General features: G+C 31.6%; 1 protein-coding gene across 1 annotated transcript in view; it reads right to left on the bottom strand.

The window, feature by feature from the left end:
• Positions 1-12,430, bottom strand: part of LOC118195951 (uncharacterized) — a 34,599-nt gene extending 22,169 nt beyond the window's left edge. The window contains exons 1-5 of the mRNA XM_035367294.2: positions 12,299-12,430; positions 7,198-7,351; positions 5,797-5,972; positions 3,874-3,903; positions 654-728 (exon numbers count right to left, since the gene is read on the bottom strand). Coding sequence (XP_035223185.1) covers positions 654-728; positions 3,874-3,903; positions 5,797-5,972; positions 7,198-7,351; positions 12,299-12,323 — 460 coding nt within the window. The 5' untranslated portion in view covers positions 12,324-12,430. The remainder of the gene's footprint in view (positions 1-653; positions 729-3,873; positions 3,904-5,796; positions 5,973-7,197; positions 7,352-12,298) is intronic.
• Between the last annotated feature and the right edge of the window lie 8,340 nt (positions 12,431-20,770).

Genomic DNA, 20,770 nt, shown 5'->3' with positions numbered 1-20,770 from the left:
GCCTTTCTATACATGTAATATGTACGGAAAATGCAAAATCTTCACAGTAAGCATTTCTCTGCCACGGATGTAAAACAAATTTTCCTTCTTTGGATTCATTGGACTTTGATTATGTCTTTTTAGGGGGGAGGGGGCAAAGCAAAGTATAGAAATTAAAGAACATATTCAAATCAAAAATTAATACGAAAATCAAAATCCTGAAATTTAGAACTGAAATATGAAGCCCACTCGAAACTCCAGCAGTTCCGATGCCCTATTATTCATTCAAAGCCAGATTTACCAAATATTACAGTTATTTTGCAATCGCTTGCAAGAATCATTTATTTGAAGCTCTACATGATGTCTATGTAGCAATGCTTGGAATCAGCAGAGTTACACTTTTTAAGAATTTTATAAATTAAGTTATATTTATAAGAATTTATAAAATGAAGAAATCGGCAGACAACAAAGATATACTTGTATACAAAGTATGCTGCATTCTGGGGAAAGAATCATGTAATCTCATAATTTCTTATACTAAACATCACATTGACTGTATAAAAATAAATGTGTGTAACTCAAGACTACTCATAGAATAATGATACTTATAATTAAAAAATAAATGTATAAAACATAATAAATATAGTAATGTAAAATAAAAGTTTATATCTTACGCATAGGGATTATAATATGAATGCCTCCATCATCAGAAATTCTCCTAAATCTGCGATTAACATGATTGACTTCACCTAAATTCAAAGAAAGTGAAAAAGTGTCCTGTGATTTGAATGTTAATTGTTAGATTTAACTAATAAATATTGTAAAGTAATAATTATAACTTAACAAGTAAAAGAAATTTAGCAACAAAAAAGAAATAAAATTAAAAAATGAAATTGAAATTGTAAAAATTATAAAAAATTAAAATACAGCAGTTAGTGAAAAAATTGCCAAAATAAATTTACTTTTAAATAAGAACAAATGAAGTGGACATATATATACGCACATTTACACATACGCACATTTTTGGTACTGCCAATTGCAATAAAAAAGGGACAACAATTAGATTTTTGCACAGCTAGATTTTATAGCTGTCGCATGTACAAAATTTCAAAGTTATGCGGCTAATTGTTTCTGAATTATGCGTGATACATACATATATGCGTACATACAGACGACACGAAAAAATCTATTTTGAATCTATTTTAAATCCATTTTACAATTCGTTTTGAAATAGCCTTTATTCTATCCGTGCATACAGAAGTTATGCAAAAAGCTCTTTATTCTGTCCGTACGTACAGACGTCGCACAAAACGATATTCATAATTGGTTCAGCAGCGTTCACCATGGATTCTTTCTCTGAAATCCAAAATCCGAATTTTTTTAAGACTACAATACTTCATTTACTTCATGAAAAGAAGTTAACAAAAAAAAAAAAAAAAAAGTTTTTTTAAAGAAAAAAAAAATCTGAAAGCTTTCAGATTTTACATTACGCATAAAGGGGCGTTTTTTTAACGTTTTGTATGTTACCTTTATTTATTAAATATCATGTTCTTCGTACATGGTCTTTATTAAACATCATGTTCTTCGTACATGGTCTCGCGCCCTGGAGATAAATATTTTTTTTTTTTTTTTTTTTTTTTTTTTTTTTCGGTACAGTATAAGCATTTCTCGCATTGCAATCTTTTAGTTTGTTAATTAAATAATCATTAAAGTTTTACAAAATATGAAAAAAATTCCAAATTTGGGCTTCTAGATGCCCATATTCGGACTTCTAGATGCCCATACGTTATTCAAAATTGGATGGCTCTAGGTACCGTTGTTTTATCACAGTGGGAGAAATATACATACATTTATACAGATTCTTCCTTATTTAATTTCTTTACATATAGGACGATAATATTTTATGGCAACAGTTTGCAAAATGATTTAGACTTTTAAAGTTTTCGACGCAAAATGCCAAAACGAAATTAATATTCCTTCCGGGCAAATTGCCCCTTTGGCCTAAAATATCACTAAGACAGCCAAGCTCTTTTTACTTGTACGAATTAAGAGCAGTTCTGGGCTAACGCCGTTTGGGCTAATTATTATTATCTGTGTTATAAATAGATCTAGCTACTAGCCCATACTGCATGTCATTTTTCAGTATGTTTATCGAAAGTTATCTACCTGCAAATGGTAGAGTTCAAATCCACTTATTTCAAGAGCCAGTTCTACTTTTATGACATAAATTAAAAAAAGCATATGATGTACCGCTTGTGTTCATCAGCGCTGAACCACTGCAGGTGCTGCGATGGTATAAGATTAGCCGCATTCCCTCTACACAGCAACAGCAAAATCTGAGAGACTTTTTTCTTGGTTCATCTACTGGCATATGTCACCGTATACTGGCATGAAATGGTCGACGTAATTTGTAATTTCTTCCTATGGTGTAAATGAAAGCGAAAATCTCTTAACAAAGGTTGTGGACCGTTAACAAATTTAAGGCTGCAATACTAGGCGAAATTACGGCAATACCTTAGGGGTTCATGTATCAAGAATGTTTTTTATAACCATCCTATATTTTGTGAATGTATTTGGTTGTTTCTGTATCATATTGAGAAGAGTTTGCTTCTCCCATCTCTTACAACCTACTTTTTGAAACTGTGACACTGAAGTGTCACTAAATTAAGAAATATCTGATCAATAAATGAATTACTGCTCCTTTTGCCTTGATAAGACCTGTCATATTTCCACTTGATTAGTTTGGTTTATTTGATTATGGCAAAGCATGCTAGGGCTATCTACCTAAAAAGGGGATACCTTCGTGGAAGACATTCAAAGGGAAACTGTCTTGTGTCCATGTTACGCTTGGTGAAAAACACGAAAACGCCTATGCACCAACCGGTTTGCCTGGAGCTTTAGCGACTTGACTGGTCTGCTGCCACATGAGAAAATACGTATTTAACAATTCTGTGGAATTATTCTAAAGGTATGGAGTGCCAAAGATCTTGAATTTCCCATCTAGATAATGCTGTTACAAACCTTTTTTTAGAGTATACTAAAGTTGTTCAATGGAACCTAAGCTCAAGCTTCTTGATGACCGTTTCAGCAACAAGAATTCAGTGTAGTGCCCCTCGAACCAAAGTGATAGTTAACCAGGACTAGGCAAGACTGTACAGCTAGTACACTCAATTTCCATCCATTTCCTGCCATAGCGTGATGCAGTAGAAATAGATTAGTCCTAATCACTTCCATTCTTTGATGGTACAGACTCGGTGTTCTGAGGCCCATGCAACGTATTGAGCGCTATGGCTTATATAGTAAGAAGCGGTAATCTCATAGGTTTTTCATTCTTAAGTCTACGAATATGTGAACCTAGCGTAGTTATTTTGCTGACTGGAACTTAAATTCAGTTCAATGATCATCTGAGCTAAAGTTTGGTAAACATCGTTGGCTTTTAAAATATGGCTCACTCTTCGATGATTCACAATAAATCAAAACGGCTTGTCCCTAACAGTTTGCCCGTTTGCTTTTTCGTTTTGTCTCCCTCCTCTATATTTGTGTACTCTCGCCATAATCTTGATACTGCGAAACAGTAAACTCCAATTATCGAAATATTTCTAAAATTGTAGGACCTATGCTTCAACTACCTATTATCTGTCCTCCGTCTACGTTATCGCAATCGTGAATTTTACCCGTTGTGTTGGGTTTAAATATTGCTTAAATAGGAGTACACTTCCAGCTAGACATATATTACGGCAGTGTCCTCACATGAGCAAAAATGAGACAGCAGCGCTATATTATATTATATTGTCTATCCTAATTCAGTGGCACTCCAGTGTATTCAAAAATTATTTAAACAAAATTATGCAAGAGCTAAGCTCTAAAAAGGTAATGAATAGGAGAAATCCTTACCGTTCTCTGCATTGTCAAAACTAGCAACATCTGTAAGATATAATAATTAAAATAATTAGAACAATATAACAGTATTAAAGATATTAAATTAAATTTATATTAACACCACGAGAATAATGTGTTGCTTTTGGAAATACATATCCACATCTATAGCTGGTTATTTATTTGTAGTTGTCTTTTTTAAAATTATTATTATTCATACACAGATTTAACTCTGTAGGATACATATTTTGGATAAGTAATTATCGTTTCTTTTAGAATTTTCTGTTCAATAGCTCATTTTAATAATTAAACATATGTTTGATTTGGATCCCATCAGTGGCCAAGCAGTAAAGTTACTGAATACTAATAGTTTGACCTGATGTGGATTCCAATCGTTAGGGTTGGCTACATGAGCATTTTTGCAAATTTCCAATGTGTAACTTGGATACCACTCTAGAAAGTCCTCCACAAAAGCACTCCTCCCTTTTGACAAATAACACTCACATGCTTGAATTATGCACTCACATGCTGAAGAATTTTCTGTTGAATAGCTAGCTTCATTTATAAAGCAAACTGAACTATGTTTGATTTGAGATTTGAGATTTGAGAAACATGCAACTCTGTAGGACAGATATGGTTATCAATTATTCTACATTATTCTTAACATGAGCATGGCAACAAAAATTGAGAAATTATAAAACAGGGTGACGCTGGTTTACGTCAATAAAATAATTACAGAAGATGAGAATTAACCAATAATATTCTATTACTTTTTTTAAAAAACTATAACTATGATAATACCCATTGAAACATACATTATTTGTCGTTAAATCTCGTAGTTCCCGCTGCCTTCTCCAGCAAAAGAATATAGTATCAATCTTTCAACTGGTGTACCTTAATGCGGAGTACAGGATACTTAATACGTAAAAAGAAATTAAAGTGTTTGAAAGGAATTATAATTTTAATATCTGATGATCTGGATACGACTGCAGACTAAGAAGTTACCTGTTAGGAGATTAATTTCCCAAATAGATGCGGTTATATAAGCAATTTCTGATACCATTTCTCGCAAATTTATTTCTTTGTTACAGGAATGCTCAGTTAATCCTCATGTATAATGCATTTAACATATCATACTGAAAGGGCTCGTGCTTGGCTTTTCGCCGCTCGGTGCAATCTCCTTAAATCCTAAATTCTGTTATACAATACTTCCCTAAATTTCAAAAATTTTTCCCTCAAGGTGAAGCCGCTTGCACTGGCTGTGGCGCTAGCCTTGCATACAACTATGCAATTGTTTGTTATAGATTAACTCGCATGTAGTACGGATTGGTCATTTCATTGTCATTTGGGAACACTTGGTAGATTTCTCATTAGGAAAAAGATTTTACTAAGTGCGTACCATAACAAAATTTGCGTGTATCCCTAAGTCTCTATTCCCAGGGGATATGAGGATATATGAAGAAAACGGTACGAAAGACCTATATATTTTGCATTGGCAAAACCCGTCTAGTTTGATGGCACAGTGCCATTCTATACACCTGTTCTGACAAATGGATTTGCCAATATCAACCCATCAGAAACTGGAATAATTAATGCATTTCCGAGAAGTTTATCAACATTTAATAAAATGTATGTCTGAGTTTAGTATGCAGTAAAACTCAAATATGATGATAATTTAATTATCTTAACAATATATACCCTAATCCCTATGCATAAACAAGTTAAGAATTACAATGAATTTTCACTACCTAATCTCTATTAATCAAAGTGCTTCCTTTGAAGACTTTTCCAGAAACGAAAGATTATTTTTTTAAAGTAGACGTATTTCAAAATAACTTTGCTTTTGATTTCACAGTTCTTTTCTTTGATTTAAAAACAAAACAAAAAATTATGCATCTAATAGTAAGGAATTAATATTAATATGATAGAAGGCAAACTTACTTTTAATACAGAAATAATCACTCTTGTTTAAAGGATTTCCCCTACACTCAATAAAACTGATTTCACAAGCCTCACAGTTTTCCAAGAAACTGTCCACTTCGTTTGGATAGCTGGTAATATTTGCACTGCCATTTCCTTTTAATCTTAATTTCTTAAAAATATGCTTAGCTGTGCTCCTAAAATAGATAAAATATTTAAAATGAATTTAAAACCCTTATATTTTAAGTAAGCATGTCTTCGTACATAGCAAAAAAGAAAAAAAAAAAAAAATGCATGGAACTCATGTGGACAACCATAACAGTTGTTATCGCTTTTTTCTTTAGGACATTAAGATAAAGAAAAAGGGCAGTCGACTAGAATACAGATAGTTAAAATGCTTATGTCAATTGCGTCGTCAAAGTAACACAATTGTTGTTGATTTTAATAGAAAATATCCTAACAGAGTAGTTGATAAGAAAAGCCTTTCTTCGCGGACCTGAAATGTCTTATATTAAAATCACAGCCGGATATGACGTTTTTTTAAGAATTTCAAATTTCTTTGACTTTGTTTTCAAAGAATCACAATTTTCGCAAAATAAATTTAAAATTTTATTTATTTAAATAATGCATATACATCTATACATACACAGCTTTTGTACACATGTTTGCTCGGGTAAGTCAAGGACCTAAACAAAACCTTCAAGAGGGACATTGTCTTGTGACTATCATATTTTAAATGCTTATGTTTCATTTTAAATTTTTTGTACATTTAATCCTACAAGCAGCAGATATTTTTGCTGTTACACGAGCTGCGTAAATTGTGTTGATTTGAAGATCAACAAAGGCAAAGGCTTATTTTAAATCTTGTCTTGACTTGGTATTACATGACTGAAGAATTAGAACGGGACGAAAATTGCTAGACTGTTTTGAGCGAGCCAAAGAACAGTATTTAAGACAGTAAGTTTCCGTACAACTGGTCGATAAATGATTTTGTGTGAAATTTATTGGTATAAACTTGGCAACATATGGCACATAGATGATTAGTTTTAAGACAGTGTTCAGTTTGCTCTAATGCGAAACTATCGTGTGATAATTTGGAAGTTCTAAAATCTCTCGCTTCGGAAAATAATTATGGCATTATATAAAATATATTTAAAGAGCTGTGATATGTAATTAAATTTCGAATAAAAAATAATTGGACCCCCCCCCCTTTTTTTTTTTTTTTTTTTTTTTTTTTTTTTTTTTTTTTTTTGCTGATTGGTTTAAATTTGAAAATTTGAGACCAAGCAGGGGAAAAACTGCTCTTTGCTGGACAGCACAGGCTTTCTTGATTCTACTTGATACTTTTCTATTGTTAAAAAAAGGAATAAGCGTAATATATAAATAAGCTGATAAAATACGACTAGTTTTTAATTTACGTACGTATCCAAAGTTTTGTTAACCAATATCTTATTGCTCCCACACTGACATCTGGCGAAACCGTTTTCAGAAGACGTAGCAGCAGAAGGTGGTATGATTTGAGACGTCTGGAATTGCCATCTGCATTCCATTTTGCCCATCAATAAGTACAAAGAAACTGAAAACATAGGAAAAGAACACATAAAATTAGTCACGAATTTGATTAACCTTGCGCTATTGCTAATCTATGCATATGAAAATGTTTGTTTGTCTTTTATATATAAATTCCGATCTTTATGAAACTTGCCACACTCAATCTCCAAAACAAGAATAAGGTCACTGTCTACAGAAGATTTCTCAAAAACAAGTCCATGGGAGCCTTCTATAAAAGGACTCCGGCCCATCTTTTATGTAAATCAACCCCAATTTTAACACATAAATTTTGTTTTAATTTTGTTCTGAATGCAGTTCTGTCTTTCCCTCGCATGTCTCCCTGTCTTTTCCTGGCCTTGCACAGAGGTTGAGAGTTTTAAGGAAAGAAAAGCCCTCCAATCGTATGTCAAACGCTTGTGCCAGGATGTGCAATGAAATTATGAGAGTGGGCAAATTTTATGTTCCTAAAAGTACTAAAAGTGATTCCCTGGTTGTGCACGTTCCACGATAGTAACTTCCTACTACAGAGCTTCTGTAGAGACTTTCTGAATGACGTAACCAAACGGGAGGACCACTGCTGTCACTTGTCTTACGTTTATATTCTTACGTTGTTACCGAATCGTATTCAGAGAAAATTTCTGCATATGCACATATGCTCACATACATATATATACGCACATACATGCATACATACACGCACACACATACATACCCATGTGCACTCATACATACATTTCTGAATCCGGTCTCGATAACAGAAAAGTACCCAAATTTTAATGTTGAAATAGTTTTCCCTCATTGTGAAAAATAACACAAATACATTCAATATTAATCAGTGATCTTGTAGAAATATGCATGTGTTCAGGCAAGCATAAAGATGACATACACAGGCGGGAATCCACATTAGTAGCACGCACTCTAGTTTGCAGGAAGGTTAGCCGGCTTTCTTGACGGCTAGAATTATACCAACAGGGCATCGCAACCAGAATGTCTTCAACTCTTCCCTCTTAATTTTCAAAGCTGCACTTTTCCGTTAAAATTTCCTTCCAAATTTCTTCTCCATCTGTAGAATACAAAGTACAATGAAACTCTAATTTTACCCATTATTCCATCCCTTGTGACTGTTGCATGTAACGCGTTTCCATATTCCAGTTCTGTGTAGTGATATTTATTGAATAAATTGTAATAAATTACTTGCTTTCATGCTTTTTCACTTACCACCATGAACTATTTAACACTTTGGATGTTAATTATTGTGAAATATAACCAGATTCTGTATAGTCATTAGGTTTCTTGTTGCTGGAGACGTGGGAAAATGTGCAGAGCCCTTGCCGGGATTCAAACTCTGGACCTCCCGAATATGCGTCGAGTGTGCTTCCAGTTACACTACGAACGCATACGGAAAAGAGAGAGGCAATACCTTATAAGCTTAGCAAATAATCGTAATAGACATGTAACAGAATCTGCTCTATGCAGTTTAAATGTGTAATTTAATTTCTAATGCATCAAATCAAACCTATCTAATACAAGCTCCTGAAACTATTTTACTCCTGATTTGTTGGTAACAAGTTTAGAAATCATCACTTACTTCCTGAAGTCTTTGCTCAAACTTAAACTAACAATGAGAGGAAGATTAGAATAAGTACACAACAGTGCTCTTAAAATCGAAAAGAAAATATAAATAAAGATAAATAAAACATAAATAAAGGGCATTATTTTGTATTTATAATCATGGTTATACCTCCCATCACTATAAACTGAAAATAATGCCCTTTATTTATATTTTCCCCTAGCCTTTCCTTCACATAGCTAATTTACATGTGTCTTTATCCGGAGCTAGCTTGATTCATAAGAAAAAAAAAAAAAAAAAAAAACACTTTAAAAATTAAAAGATCTGTTTAGAGATTTTCACTAGAGTCAGCATCTTCTAGGAAAATTAATACAGGATATTTTATGAAAAAGTTTAGCAGCGAGGTAAGAAACAGTGATTGATATTAATAAAAGGAAGCGGAAAAAGGAATTCGATTAACAAAATATTAAAAAGTAGTCTATGCAATTATCACTCTGAATATATAAGGATTATTTATAGAAGCTAACTACTAGTCTGAATTCCAAGGTACTCACATATAAGGCTTGGTTGTTTCTCCTCTGGTTGCGAGTGCGATATCTGTCTTCTCTCTGTTATGTATCTGTGGCAATGTTCTCGGTAATAAGGCGCCTGAATGAGGGATGAATTCGGTCATTTCCAACAAACTGTTCGCTAACGAGTGTCTGGTCATTGGACAAAGGAAAAAAAAGTTATGCATCTTCTGTAGTAGGTCTGTTGTAAGAGCAATAAATCAAGCAAAAGTGTAATAATGAAATTGCTTCCCTACATCTAGAAACGCACAGTGTCGTCTCGCACATGAAAGTCCCACGTTAACGAATGTAAGCATGAACCGAAAAATGCTACTGTATAACGAACTCTGTACTGTATTAACGAGCAGCATATAAATAATGCAATATACTCTCAATACATTAAATGCAAAACTCAATGATGTATCGTGGTTTATCATGGAAAGAGACTACATCTGAAAGAAAATTATAATCCTCTCTAAAACGATCTCCTACGAGTTCATGATCTCTAAGACGATCTTCCACGCGATTTTGATCTTCAGTGTTAAAGGATGTCTTTGAGAGGGTTAAGTTCAGTAGCATGGTTTATTTAAGTTCTCAGAAATACTGATTACTTTTTTAAAGTGATTATCTTAAGGAGATGGTCGTTACCACAGTGAAACTAATTCGTTCTTTTTCGCATAAAGTAGAATAAGAAACCTCAGATTCGCGTAAAAATCTACACTCGAATAGAGAGAGGCTCAAAAGAAGTTCACATGATGTTCCTTCGAATGATTTTGAACGCTAGGTAAAAATTCATCGAAAAGTGTTATTGCTTAAAATACATGGGAACTAACATAGTTTCTTTACTCTACTAATGGCACTAACTTAGCTAAGTTTGGTTTTCTTTGTGCTTGGCAACGTGTCAATATAGAAAATGAGTTTAAAGCATAAATGCAATAAATAGAGGCGTGGGCAAGTAAACTTATTTCTTAATCATATATTACCACTGAAGAATTTTAAGTTTTTCTAAAGCATTAACGTCAGGAAGCGCAGACGAAGTTTCTTTTAGTGAGTAGAAGGACAACACAAAAAGTCTAAGCCTACTACAGTCACGAAAGAATTTTTTAAAAAAGGTGCAAACTACGAGTAAAAGAATGCATCGTAATCGAGGTGAAGTATGAATAGAGTGACAGATCTTTTAATGAAACTAATAATAGCAACCAAGAGCCCACTGAAAGAAAAGAAGTAACTTCTATGTAACAATGTCTTCAATCTGGATTTCCCAAAGAACTAAAATCAGATGTGTAAGAAAGTCAACAACAGCCTGAGTTCCTCCTCTCCAGTGAAAGGATCAGGCTAAACTGCAGAGAAAACCTGTTAGGTATGTGATATTTTATAACTAATAAATTATTACCTTGCTGGCATTTCCAAAGTCCTCGGTTTTGTAATGTTCTGAAATTTGGGTCTGGCCTTGTATTAAAATTATTACTTTACCAAGCGTTTTGTATAAACAAACATCAGCCAGTAACGGACTACATTCGTTATGCCATTAGGACATTCGTTATCACCATTGCTCTTGATATTAATCTTATAATAACTTTTAAAATCTAGCATTCTTAGCTAGCATAATTGGTATTAGACCTCCTTGAAAGCCTGTTAGCGACTTATCGCTAACAATAGAACATGAATACAACAGGGAAAGGGCGTGAAAGGTCCTTTTATTGAACTCAATTATTTACAGACAGCACAGTTTTTGTGCTTACATTGCTCGCTTTGAAATCGTTTAGTTTGTTAATCAAAAATTCGTTAAAATTTTTCAAAATATGAAATCGATGATAAAACAAATTCCAAATTTCAAAGTTAGGCTTTCAGATGGCTCTAGATACAGTTGTTTTATCACAATGCAACAAAAATACATGCATTTATGCAGATTCTTCATTATTTAATTTCTTCAAATATAATACAAGGCGATAATATTTGGTGGCAACAGTTTGAAAAGTAAAACGGACATTCAGAGTGATTCGACGCAAAATCACAAAACGAAAACAATAGTCCCTCAGGGACAAAGCCCCTTTGGATTAATAGTTATTAGTAAAAATAATATACATCTCATAAACTGTGTCTCTGTAAACTCATTTCTATAATTTCAAGGATTTCCCTCTTTTTCTAAAAATTAAACTGTTTCTTAAAAGCAAACTGGATCTAAACGGTTATTTGAATACTTTATTTTTGAATTAGTTTTTAATTTTAATTAATTAATTAATTAATTGTGTTTAGATTACTTAATTATGATTTATTATTATTATTATTATTATTATTATTATTATTACCTTTTTTCAAATAGGCATAAGAAATTAAACATACTAAACTCAAAATTTCGAATCCGGACTTTCGTTTAAATCCTAGTTTAAGAGTTAAAAACAACAAACTGTGTCCTTCATCAAATTAATTTCAATTTGCTGACAAGCTGAGATTTTAGCTAACTAAACTATTTATTAAACTAAACTATTTCCTTTGATATTTTTTAATTTTTTTTTAATTTACAATGTTATTAATTAACTAAGTTGCAAATTATAATTATAATCCAGAATTGTTTTTAGGTATTCAACGACTTAGCAACAATATTTGCTGTCATTTATAAACAGATAATCATATTTTTATTATATGTGTTGTGAAACTTCTAATCAATTTGTTATGTTTTGGTTTTAATACAATGAAGCTTAAAGTTTTTGAAAAGGAGCTATTAAAAAGTTAATATCACTGTTAAGCTGAGAGGGGGGAAATATTTCTTAAAATCTACTTCATTAAATACTCAAAAAAATATCTTTTCATGAGTAGTAAATGAATATTTAATTAATAATAAAATTTTACTTACAGAAAAATAACATTATTGCCTTCATATCTCTGAAGTCTACGACACTACTAGAAGAAGACGATCTCTGAAATTACGGATTCGAATACTCGGATTTCTCGAATCTTCCTGTTTGACGAAGATCCGGTTATAAAAAGCAACATTTCATTCGCTTACTGATATCGATTAAACATTTATTCAGTTACAGTCATCGATAATGAATATGAAATATGCATTCAGAATTTTTAAATTGAAAGATTAATTTCAATAGGGACCCACCGGAGCATTAGCTTTAGCACTTCTCAGTCGTTTTTAAATTTTTTAAATTGTTTCTCAGTTTTTTAATGAACCAAGTTGGAGTCCTATATAAGGTGAACTCATGCATTTTTATTTATTTTTTCACTATGCGTCTTAATTTTATTTGTTATTTTTTTTACTTCGTTACACTTCATTTACTTTCAACTATTGCATCTTTATTTGTTTTTATTTACTTTTACTAATGGCTTTCCATAGGGTTCTGGTGCTTCCACTTTTAGAAACTAAATCCTGCTTACAATATTATTGTGGTCTTTTCCACGAAATTCTGGAATTCTAACCAACTTCTTCATAATTTCCTCAAGTCAAAATCAAAATTCAAAAGAACTGTTGAATATCACGCTGATTGCAAAACTAAATGTGTAAAAATAACTAATTAAACATTTTTTGTTTTCTATTATTTGTTATTTAAAATAAGATGAAGTACTAGAACCGTTTTAGTAGCATAACGAAATAATGATTTGCCTTTCACTTTCACGCATAAAATACACGTAACGCTGACGTATTTACAATGCTTTTTACTTTCTTGTACTAAGTAAACGACGTATTGTAATCGCTAAAACTTTTGGGTATCAAATTTCAACGGAAATATCCATGTTGAGAGTTCCCAAATCAGTTTGGACAATTTCGTTGCATAACGCCTGGAATATGGAGAGAATAAAGGACTCTTTTTTTTTTTTTTTTTTCCAACACGGATTGCAAAATGGATTTAGAAGAGACTTTTTTCCTTGAAGCCTGTACGCACCTCGCACAACTCAAAAGGAATAGCCTCAGAAGGTTGAAATTTTGTATATGGGGGCTGTTATGACATGTAGTTATACACCTCCTTTTTTAATTGTAATTGGCGGCACCAAACGTGTGTGTATATATATATATGTATATAAACACGTATGTGTGTGTATATATATACATGTATATATATACACTTATATACACACACGTATATACACATATATACGTGTGTATACACGTATATACGTGTGTATATATACGTGCGTATATATATGTATATATACGTGTGTGTGTACATATATATACAATATGTAATGAAACTGTGGTTCGATGACACGACATGAATGGTTTGATCGTGAACGCCGTACAAACTTCCATTAAAATTTTCGATGAAACAGGACTTTTTCCTTAAATCACTATGAATATAGTTTAACAAACTCGTGTAGATTTTTTCATAATTAGAACTGGCCGAAGAATGTAATGACAGAACAATTTTGGAGGCACTGAAATAAGAACACTGATACGTAGATGCGTAGAAATACTAATTGCATAGATACTTGATGCTTAGAGCGTCCATCCATTTTGAAAAAGAAACAGTCGAGCTGGATAAAATTCCTTTCTTATTTAAATTCACATTTTTTAGCCAAAATTACTTGGCACTCTACTCGTTCCTATTAAGGAGCATTTACAATTTTAGCATCTGGCAAAGGGGAAAGCACAAACAAAAAGTGACGCATCAGTTCATAGAAAGAAGGGAGGAAGTTAAAAGTTTCAGTTTCTTAGTTTTGATTTACAATTTGGTGATTTAACGTATCTGCATTAAGGGTAACATTAGATCGCATGATTAATTTTAATGTCTACTTTAATTAAACTTAGGAGATAATATAATCAACTAAGCAATATTATTTAGTAAATAAATTATTATTAACTTACTTTGCAGCAGTTGCGCAAGTAGTAGTAACTTGTTTTCGCACTAAATGAATTTAAGATCATACAACTAAATGAATAAATTTTGATAAAGAATTTATTAAATGCTAATACCAAACAAGCAATACCCCAATTATTGAATTGGAATATTGCTTGTTTAAAGAGTTTTTTTTTTATTGTTTTTGGAAATTCTTCTGGTTTAAAAATAATTAGCTGCTGTTTTTTATTGGGAAATTTTGAAGTTTTTACTCGTTTTGATTTTATTTTTCATTGTCTTTGTGAATTAAGGCCTAAATTTCTTACTTTTTTTTTTTTTTTTTTTTGTCTCTCTCTCTCTCTCTCTCTCTCTCTCTCTATATATATATATATATATATATATATTTGGTGCGTGTTTATATATGCGCCTACTTACTCGGCATAAAAGTCCTTACCCGACCTTTATTTTCGCAATCATTGGTTGTAGTAATATAGTACTTTTAATAATAGAAGTGTTTTAAATAACTTCTAATTCATGTTTGGGCAACGTAAAATTTAAGGAAAATAATCTAGGCAAATAACAAAATCTGACTTTTAATGCGGTCTCCCTGTTACTATATTTGAGAAAGTTTTACACTCGTTATGAAAACGTAAAATTATAGGATGTTTGACCCCCGTACGACTAAAATTAACTGAGATATCTAATTTAAAAAGTTGGCAATTTTTGATATCATTTTCAACTTTCCTTGAAGGATCAGTTACTTATGTTAGAATAATTCGAGGAAAGAAGTTTAAATAAAGTGCAGCTAAAAGTGTGTATAATTTAATAGACCGTATAAAGAAGTCACATTGTGCCGAAAACAGGTTTTTTAATATTTGCTTTTCTGTAGACATTCTACTACTACAGAAATACGTACTTTTAAACAGTTTTTATGGGTGCTTGGAGTCAACAAAACAATGTTAAAGGTTATCTAAGTTAATTAAGTTTGAAGACGACTACTCAGTTATGTATCCATATCTGTTTCCTCGTGAACACGTTTAGCTCATTAACTAACGAAATCACGAACTTTTAAAGTGTTATGAGTCTTTTACTACTTTAAAATTTAAGTTTCATCCTCCCATCTTTTTCCAATGATTTATTTATCTGCTATCACAGCAAAGAAATTTGATCTTTATCAATTCTGATTGTCATGTTGTAACCCAATAAGATTATAAAGTCTGAAATTTACTGCAATTTACGCAACCAGATTTATCTAATCACTTGAGGTTATCGCACTCGAAGAATAATTAACCTCAGAGTATAAAACTTTTTTTAAAACATTATGTGTACACCACATGACTGCCTTGTAAGGAATATTAAATTATACGGATTTTTTCCTGCATTTCATGTAAACTTATTTCCCCGAATTTCATTACAGATATGTTTCTCATTCAATTAATTCAGTTCTTACTCTGCAGCAAGGCAAAAATACATAAAACCTCAAAATATTTCCATTACAAATTGAAAGATATAGAAAAACATAAAACACCAGAGTTAAAACAATTAAAAAAAAAAAAAAAGCAATTTTTGCAACTAAAATTAGAGTTTCTACGCAAAAACAAGCAATTCAGCCAACAGGCAAGAAGGCAGATTTTTCTGTGCACAAAACTAAAAGTTTCCTTTTGCTCTCACTTAGCAAAATACAGTGAAGGTACAGAAAGAATTAATTGACAAACGTAAACAAATATAGCATCTGTGGTAAACAAATTAGGCTTAGCCAATTAGATACTTAGCCAGTACTAAATTAGGCACTTAAACAACTTTTAAATTGTTGATAATTCTACAAATATTACATGAAGGTTAATTAAAGGCATAAAAATCTTAACCGGAAGATAAGAACAACATAATTCAATCACTTTTAAAGCAAAAGAGGCACAATTTACCGACATATAAAAATAAAAACCCGAGCTCACTTAGCCGAGTAAGAGAATGCGATTGCTTATTTTTTCGTAGAAAGTTTAATTTTAATTGTTAAAATCATATTTTTTAACTGTCTTTAACTGTATTTGGTGTTTTAGGTTTCCCTACAAATTTTAATGAAGATGGTTTTAGTTTTCATGTACTTTTGCCTTCCCGCGAAATGAGAACTGAATTGATCGAATGAGAAACATATCTCTAATGAAATTCGAGGCAATAAGTTTAAATGAAGTGCAAGAAAAAATTTGTATAATTCAATAAGGCCGTATAGAGAAGTCATGTGTTGTTTACATCAGATATTTTTGCTTCCTTATACGAAGTCTTTACCCGTACACCTCACTTTTCAAGAACAGCACCTAGGAGGATGGATCCGACAGTCTCCCACCCGTCCTCCCCTAGCACCAATACAGAAAATTGAGAATTCTTACCCGGTGTTGATTTTCGCAATCGATGGTGCGAATAGTACTAGATGCTATATACCTTATACTTCCAATTATAGAAGTATTTTAAATGACTAAAATATTCATGTTTTTAAGAATAATTAATTTTCGAACGAACTCTAAATTTTAATGCGGTCCCCTGGTTCTTATATTTAGGAAAGTTTTATATTTGTTAAAAAAAAAAAATAAATAAAATAAAAAAAAAATAAAAAAAATTAGAAGTTTGACTTCCGTACATTAACAGTTGACCGGTATATTTAATTTCAAAAATGTGCAATTTTTTACGTCATTTTCAACTTCCCTTGATGGATCGATTGTTCATGTTCCAGTCAGTTGCTTGGTATCATAAGAATGTCAAAATATGTAAACTGATAATAGTTTAGTGATTCGATTACCTTTTTCTTTCAAATTAAGATTTTAATGTTTTATCATTAAAACTTCAGCATTTTAGCTTTGAAATCATAAAAAGTTAGATATATTTGAATACCTTTTATGATGTAGCTTTATGTTAACAAATACGTATCTAATATGAAGGTTTCGTTTTAAAAATAAAAGTAAAAATACAGTATCAACGAATGGACTGGCTATATAGATCTCGTGATTTTAATTATGGGTAGTGTATCAATATATCCAGTTTTCCTTAGAAAGCTCTCAATTAAGGTAATCCTTCCTTTAGGTAGATATTCTCGATGTGTTATGTTGTGTAGTCGATCAAACAAGCCCTTTTTAAATTCCGTAATGATTTTGTGTTCCAGTAATTTTAGTTCCAGTGTTGCTATATTAAATTATGTTTTGGTGCATCAAATAAAATGTTTCAGAAAAAAAGAAAATATTTCGAAATTTGTTTCTGATTTTTAATTATGATAATCTAATTTTTTCGATTACAAATATATTTATGATTTTTTGTTCATGTGATCAATGCGTTTTGTTATAGATGTACAATTTGTTATTTTAATATTTTTATATCTTTTTCTACAGATATTTCCGCTCAGAACTGAAACATTTTGATGCATTAGATGACAATGAATTTGTAAAATAGAGAAGAAAAAAATAATATCTTGGAGCTTTAAGGGTTGTGGTAGGAGGTTTGATGGCAAAGATAGAATAGCGCTGGCATATGGTAAAACTGATGACACGGGTGACAATGAATACCAAAAATATGATCATCAGTAATGATTGCAAAATAACAAAAAACCTAAATAGAATGTTTTTAGAAATGAAATTCGGGGGATTTTTCCTTGTAATCGATCCCTATAAGAGAGGTCCGAATTTCTAACATAAAATATTCAGTATACTATGTAATAATTGTTGAAATTATATCCCTTTCACGTATTTTGATTGCTCAGCAGCTCTCAGTCGGATAATGAAATTGTTGAAGCTGAAAACATGAATGTTATCGGTATAAAATATTAAGTTTCCCATAAAAAAGAATTTTATGTTGATCCTGATGTGTCATCGGAATGCGATACGGATTACATAATGCAAACGAGTTTTTTTTTTTTTTTTTTTTTTTTTTTTATGAAGATCTTATTCATGCGGTTTCGAAGTTGTGCAGTTCATATTTCAAACGGATTTCGGGTTTTCCTTTTGAATATACCTACCTAGATTAATATTTAATACTTTTATCATCAACTTCCAAACAACCCGGAAGCGGATTAATTAAGTTTCAGATTAACCGAACTCTGTCTAAGAAAAAAACAAATTTGTTAATTGTAGAAGGTAGAAAAACTATTATCAATGATTATCAGTAAAACAAAGTTGTAAATGGAAAACGCACACACACAAAAACAAAAACAAAAACAAACAAAAAAAAATATGAAAGCTTTCAGGCATTACGCCTAAATTGGAATTTTTTTGACGTTTTGTGTGTTACTTTTATTTATTAAATATCGTGTTCTTCGCATTTAAACTATAAAATTGAATTCAACAGCAATATCGCAAAATAATTTTAAAATGAGCATATCTTCAGAATTTCCGATACACAATCTGGCGCGCTTGAAATAAAAATGTTTTTTTTTTTTTTTTTTTTTTTTTTTTTTTTTTTTTTCCGTACGGTATTGCCATTACTTGCTTTGAAGTCGTTAACACTGTTAATCCAAAATTCGTTACAGAATTTGAAAGTGCTACAGAATATGAAATCGATAATAAAACAAATTCCAAATTCCAAACTAGGGCTTCCAGATGTTCGGTGAAGGATTACGTTATTCAAAATTTGATGGCTCTAGGTCCTGTTGTTTTATCACAATGCGAGAAATATGCATACATTTATGCAGATTCTTCATTATTTAATTTCTTTAAATGTAACACAGGGCGATAATATTTGAAGGCGATAATTTGAAAAGTGAAATGGACAAGTTTTCGACGCAAATTGCCAGAACGAAATTAATGGCCCTTCTGGCTAACACCCTTTAGGCTAAAAAGAGAAACAAAAAAAAATAAGTCATATAACAGCAGTGATAGCAGATTATCTCCTACTGTAGGTTTTTATGCACAATAGTACGTAATTTAATTGTATGTAATCCGGAAAATGTAAACATTGTACACTATTTTTAAAAAGTGCTCTAGCTGACCTTTTTCTATGCGAATTCGAGTTCAAGTTATCTTCTAAATGTTTTTTTTTAAGTGCATTAATAATTTAGGTTTTTCTTTCCCAATGATATTTCTTCTCCCGTTATTTGCACTTACCGTGCATCCCTTTTATTTTGAATACTTTTTTAATTTATGTAATCAGAAGAGCTTGTTCTCCAGATTATACTGCTTGAAACTAGAAGCAAAATTTCTTTCTTGTGGTTCCTCCATAACTCATGTCATATTTACAAGTTCTATAACACTATCTTCTATTCCTTCTTTGTTCTTGGAAACTGATGAATTTCTGAATTAATGAGTTCAGAATCAATTAGTGGAGTTTTATTTCAAATTCACCTTATTCCTCAAATCATCACATTTTTTACTCCCAATCACAGTGTTATATGGCGTTTTTTATTTCCTTGTACGAAGGAAAAGAAGTATTATAATCGCGAAAAATTTCGGGCATCATAGTCCAACAAAAATAATCCATTCTGATCATGGTATATTCATTGTAAAATGGACTCAAAAGAGATTTTTTGCGGGACGTCTGTACGTAAGTATGTTTGTGTCTCGCGTAACTCAAAAGATGAGTAGCCGTAGAATGTTGAAATATGGTTTTATGGTACTGCTTTAAAATGTAATTGTGCACCTCCATTTCTCCGTTGCAATCGGTCGTACCAAACGTATATGTAAGAAATAAGAAATTTAGAATCAAATCCACAAAGGCATGAAAGAAATGAAATCCAAAACTAGCAAAATCAAAAATTCCCTATAAATATGTAAATAGTCAACCAATAGTTACCAAACCAGAAAAATTATAGATATGGGAATAACATGGCAGCATATTTGTCAGTAGTTATGTTGATCGAGCTCAAATGTGACTTCAATTTATCATACAGTTGTATGGTGTTCTTTGTTTTCACGTTCATAGCATTTTTACTACCAATGATACAAGTTCGCAGACATAATTCGCAACAAGTGGCTCTTTGTGGCCAAACCTTGTTTTTAGGCTATTAATGTCCTTTGCGTAGTTATCAGGAGTTGGCTACATTCTCTGGCTCTACATTCAACAGTCATGTTGGATGAGACACTGGAATTTACCTTCATAACCAATTGACTCACTATCATGTTTTCTTCTAAATGTTGTTGTCTACTGAAATGACTTTCAAAACGTGAGCCAGTCTTTCACTTCCCTGCTAAATTTTCGGGGAGTTTTAGATTTTTTTTTTTTTTTTTTTTCCCTCATGCATTCGTGGCTAATGGTTCACAAAAATTAGAAATTTTATCAGACATGCTTTAGTATTAATGAGCTACATCTAATTTTCCTGAATATTCTTCAGTTTTTCTCGTATTCAACATAAAAATTTTCAGATTTGGCATCTATTAAAGCAGTAAATATTTTATCATCCAATTCAGCCAAGTCTGTAGCAATTCGCACCAAAGAAGAAGATTTAATTTCAGTTTCTTCACGTTTTAAAGCTGTTTCATTAACCTATTAACCCTATTAACGAATTGGAAAAACAAACGTTGCTCTAACAGGTGTTCTTCTTTTCATAATATGTTCCATATATTAATTCAGAA

The sequence above is a fragment of the Stegodyphus dumicola genome, chromosome 1 (assembly GCF_044657685.1).
Source record: "Stegodyphus dumicola isolate Sdum_Otavi_A_Nest chromosome 1, ASM4465768v1".
Lineage (NCBI taxonomy): Eukaryota > Metazoa > Arthropoda > Arachnida > Araneae > Eresidae > Stegodyphus > Stegodyphus dumicola.
This window is presented reverse-complemented; position numbering and strand designations above follow the sequence as displayed.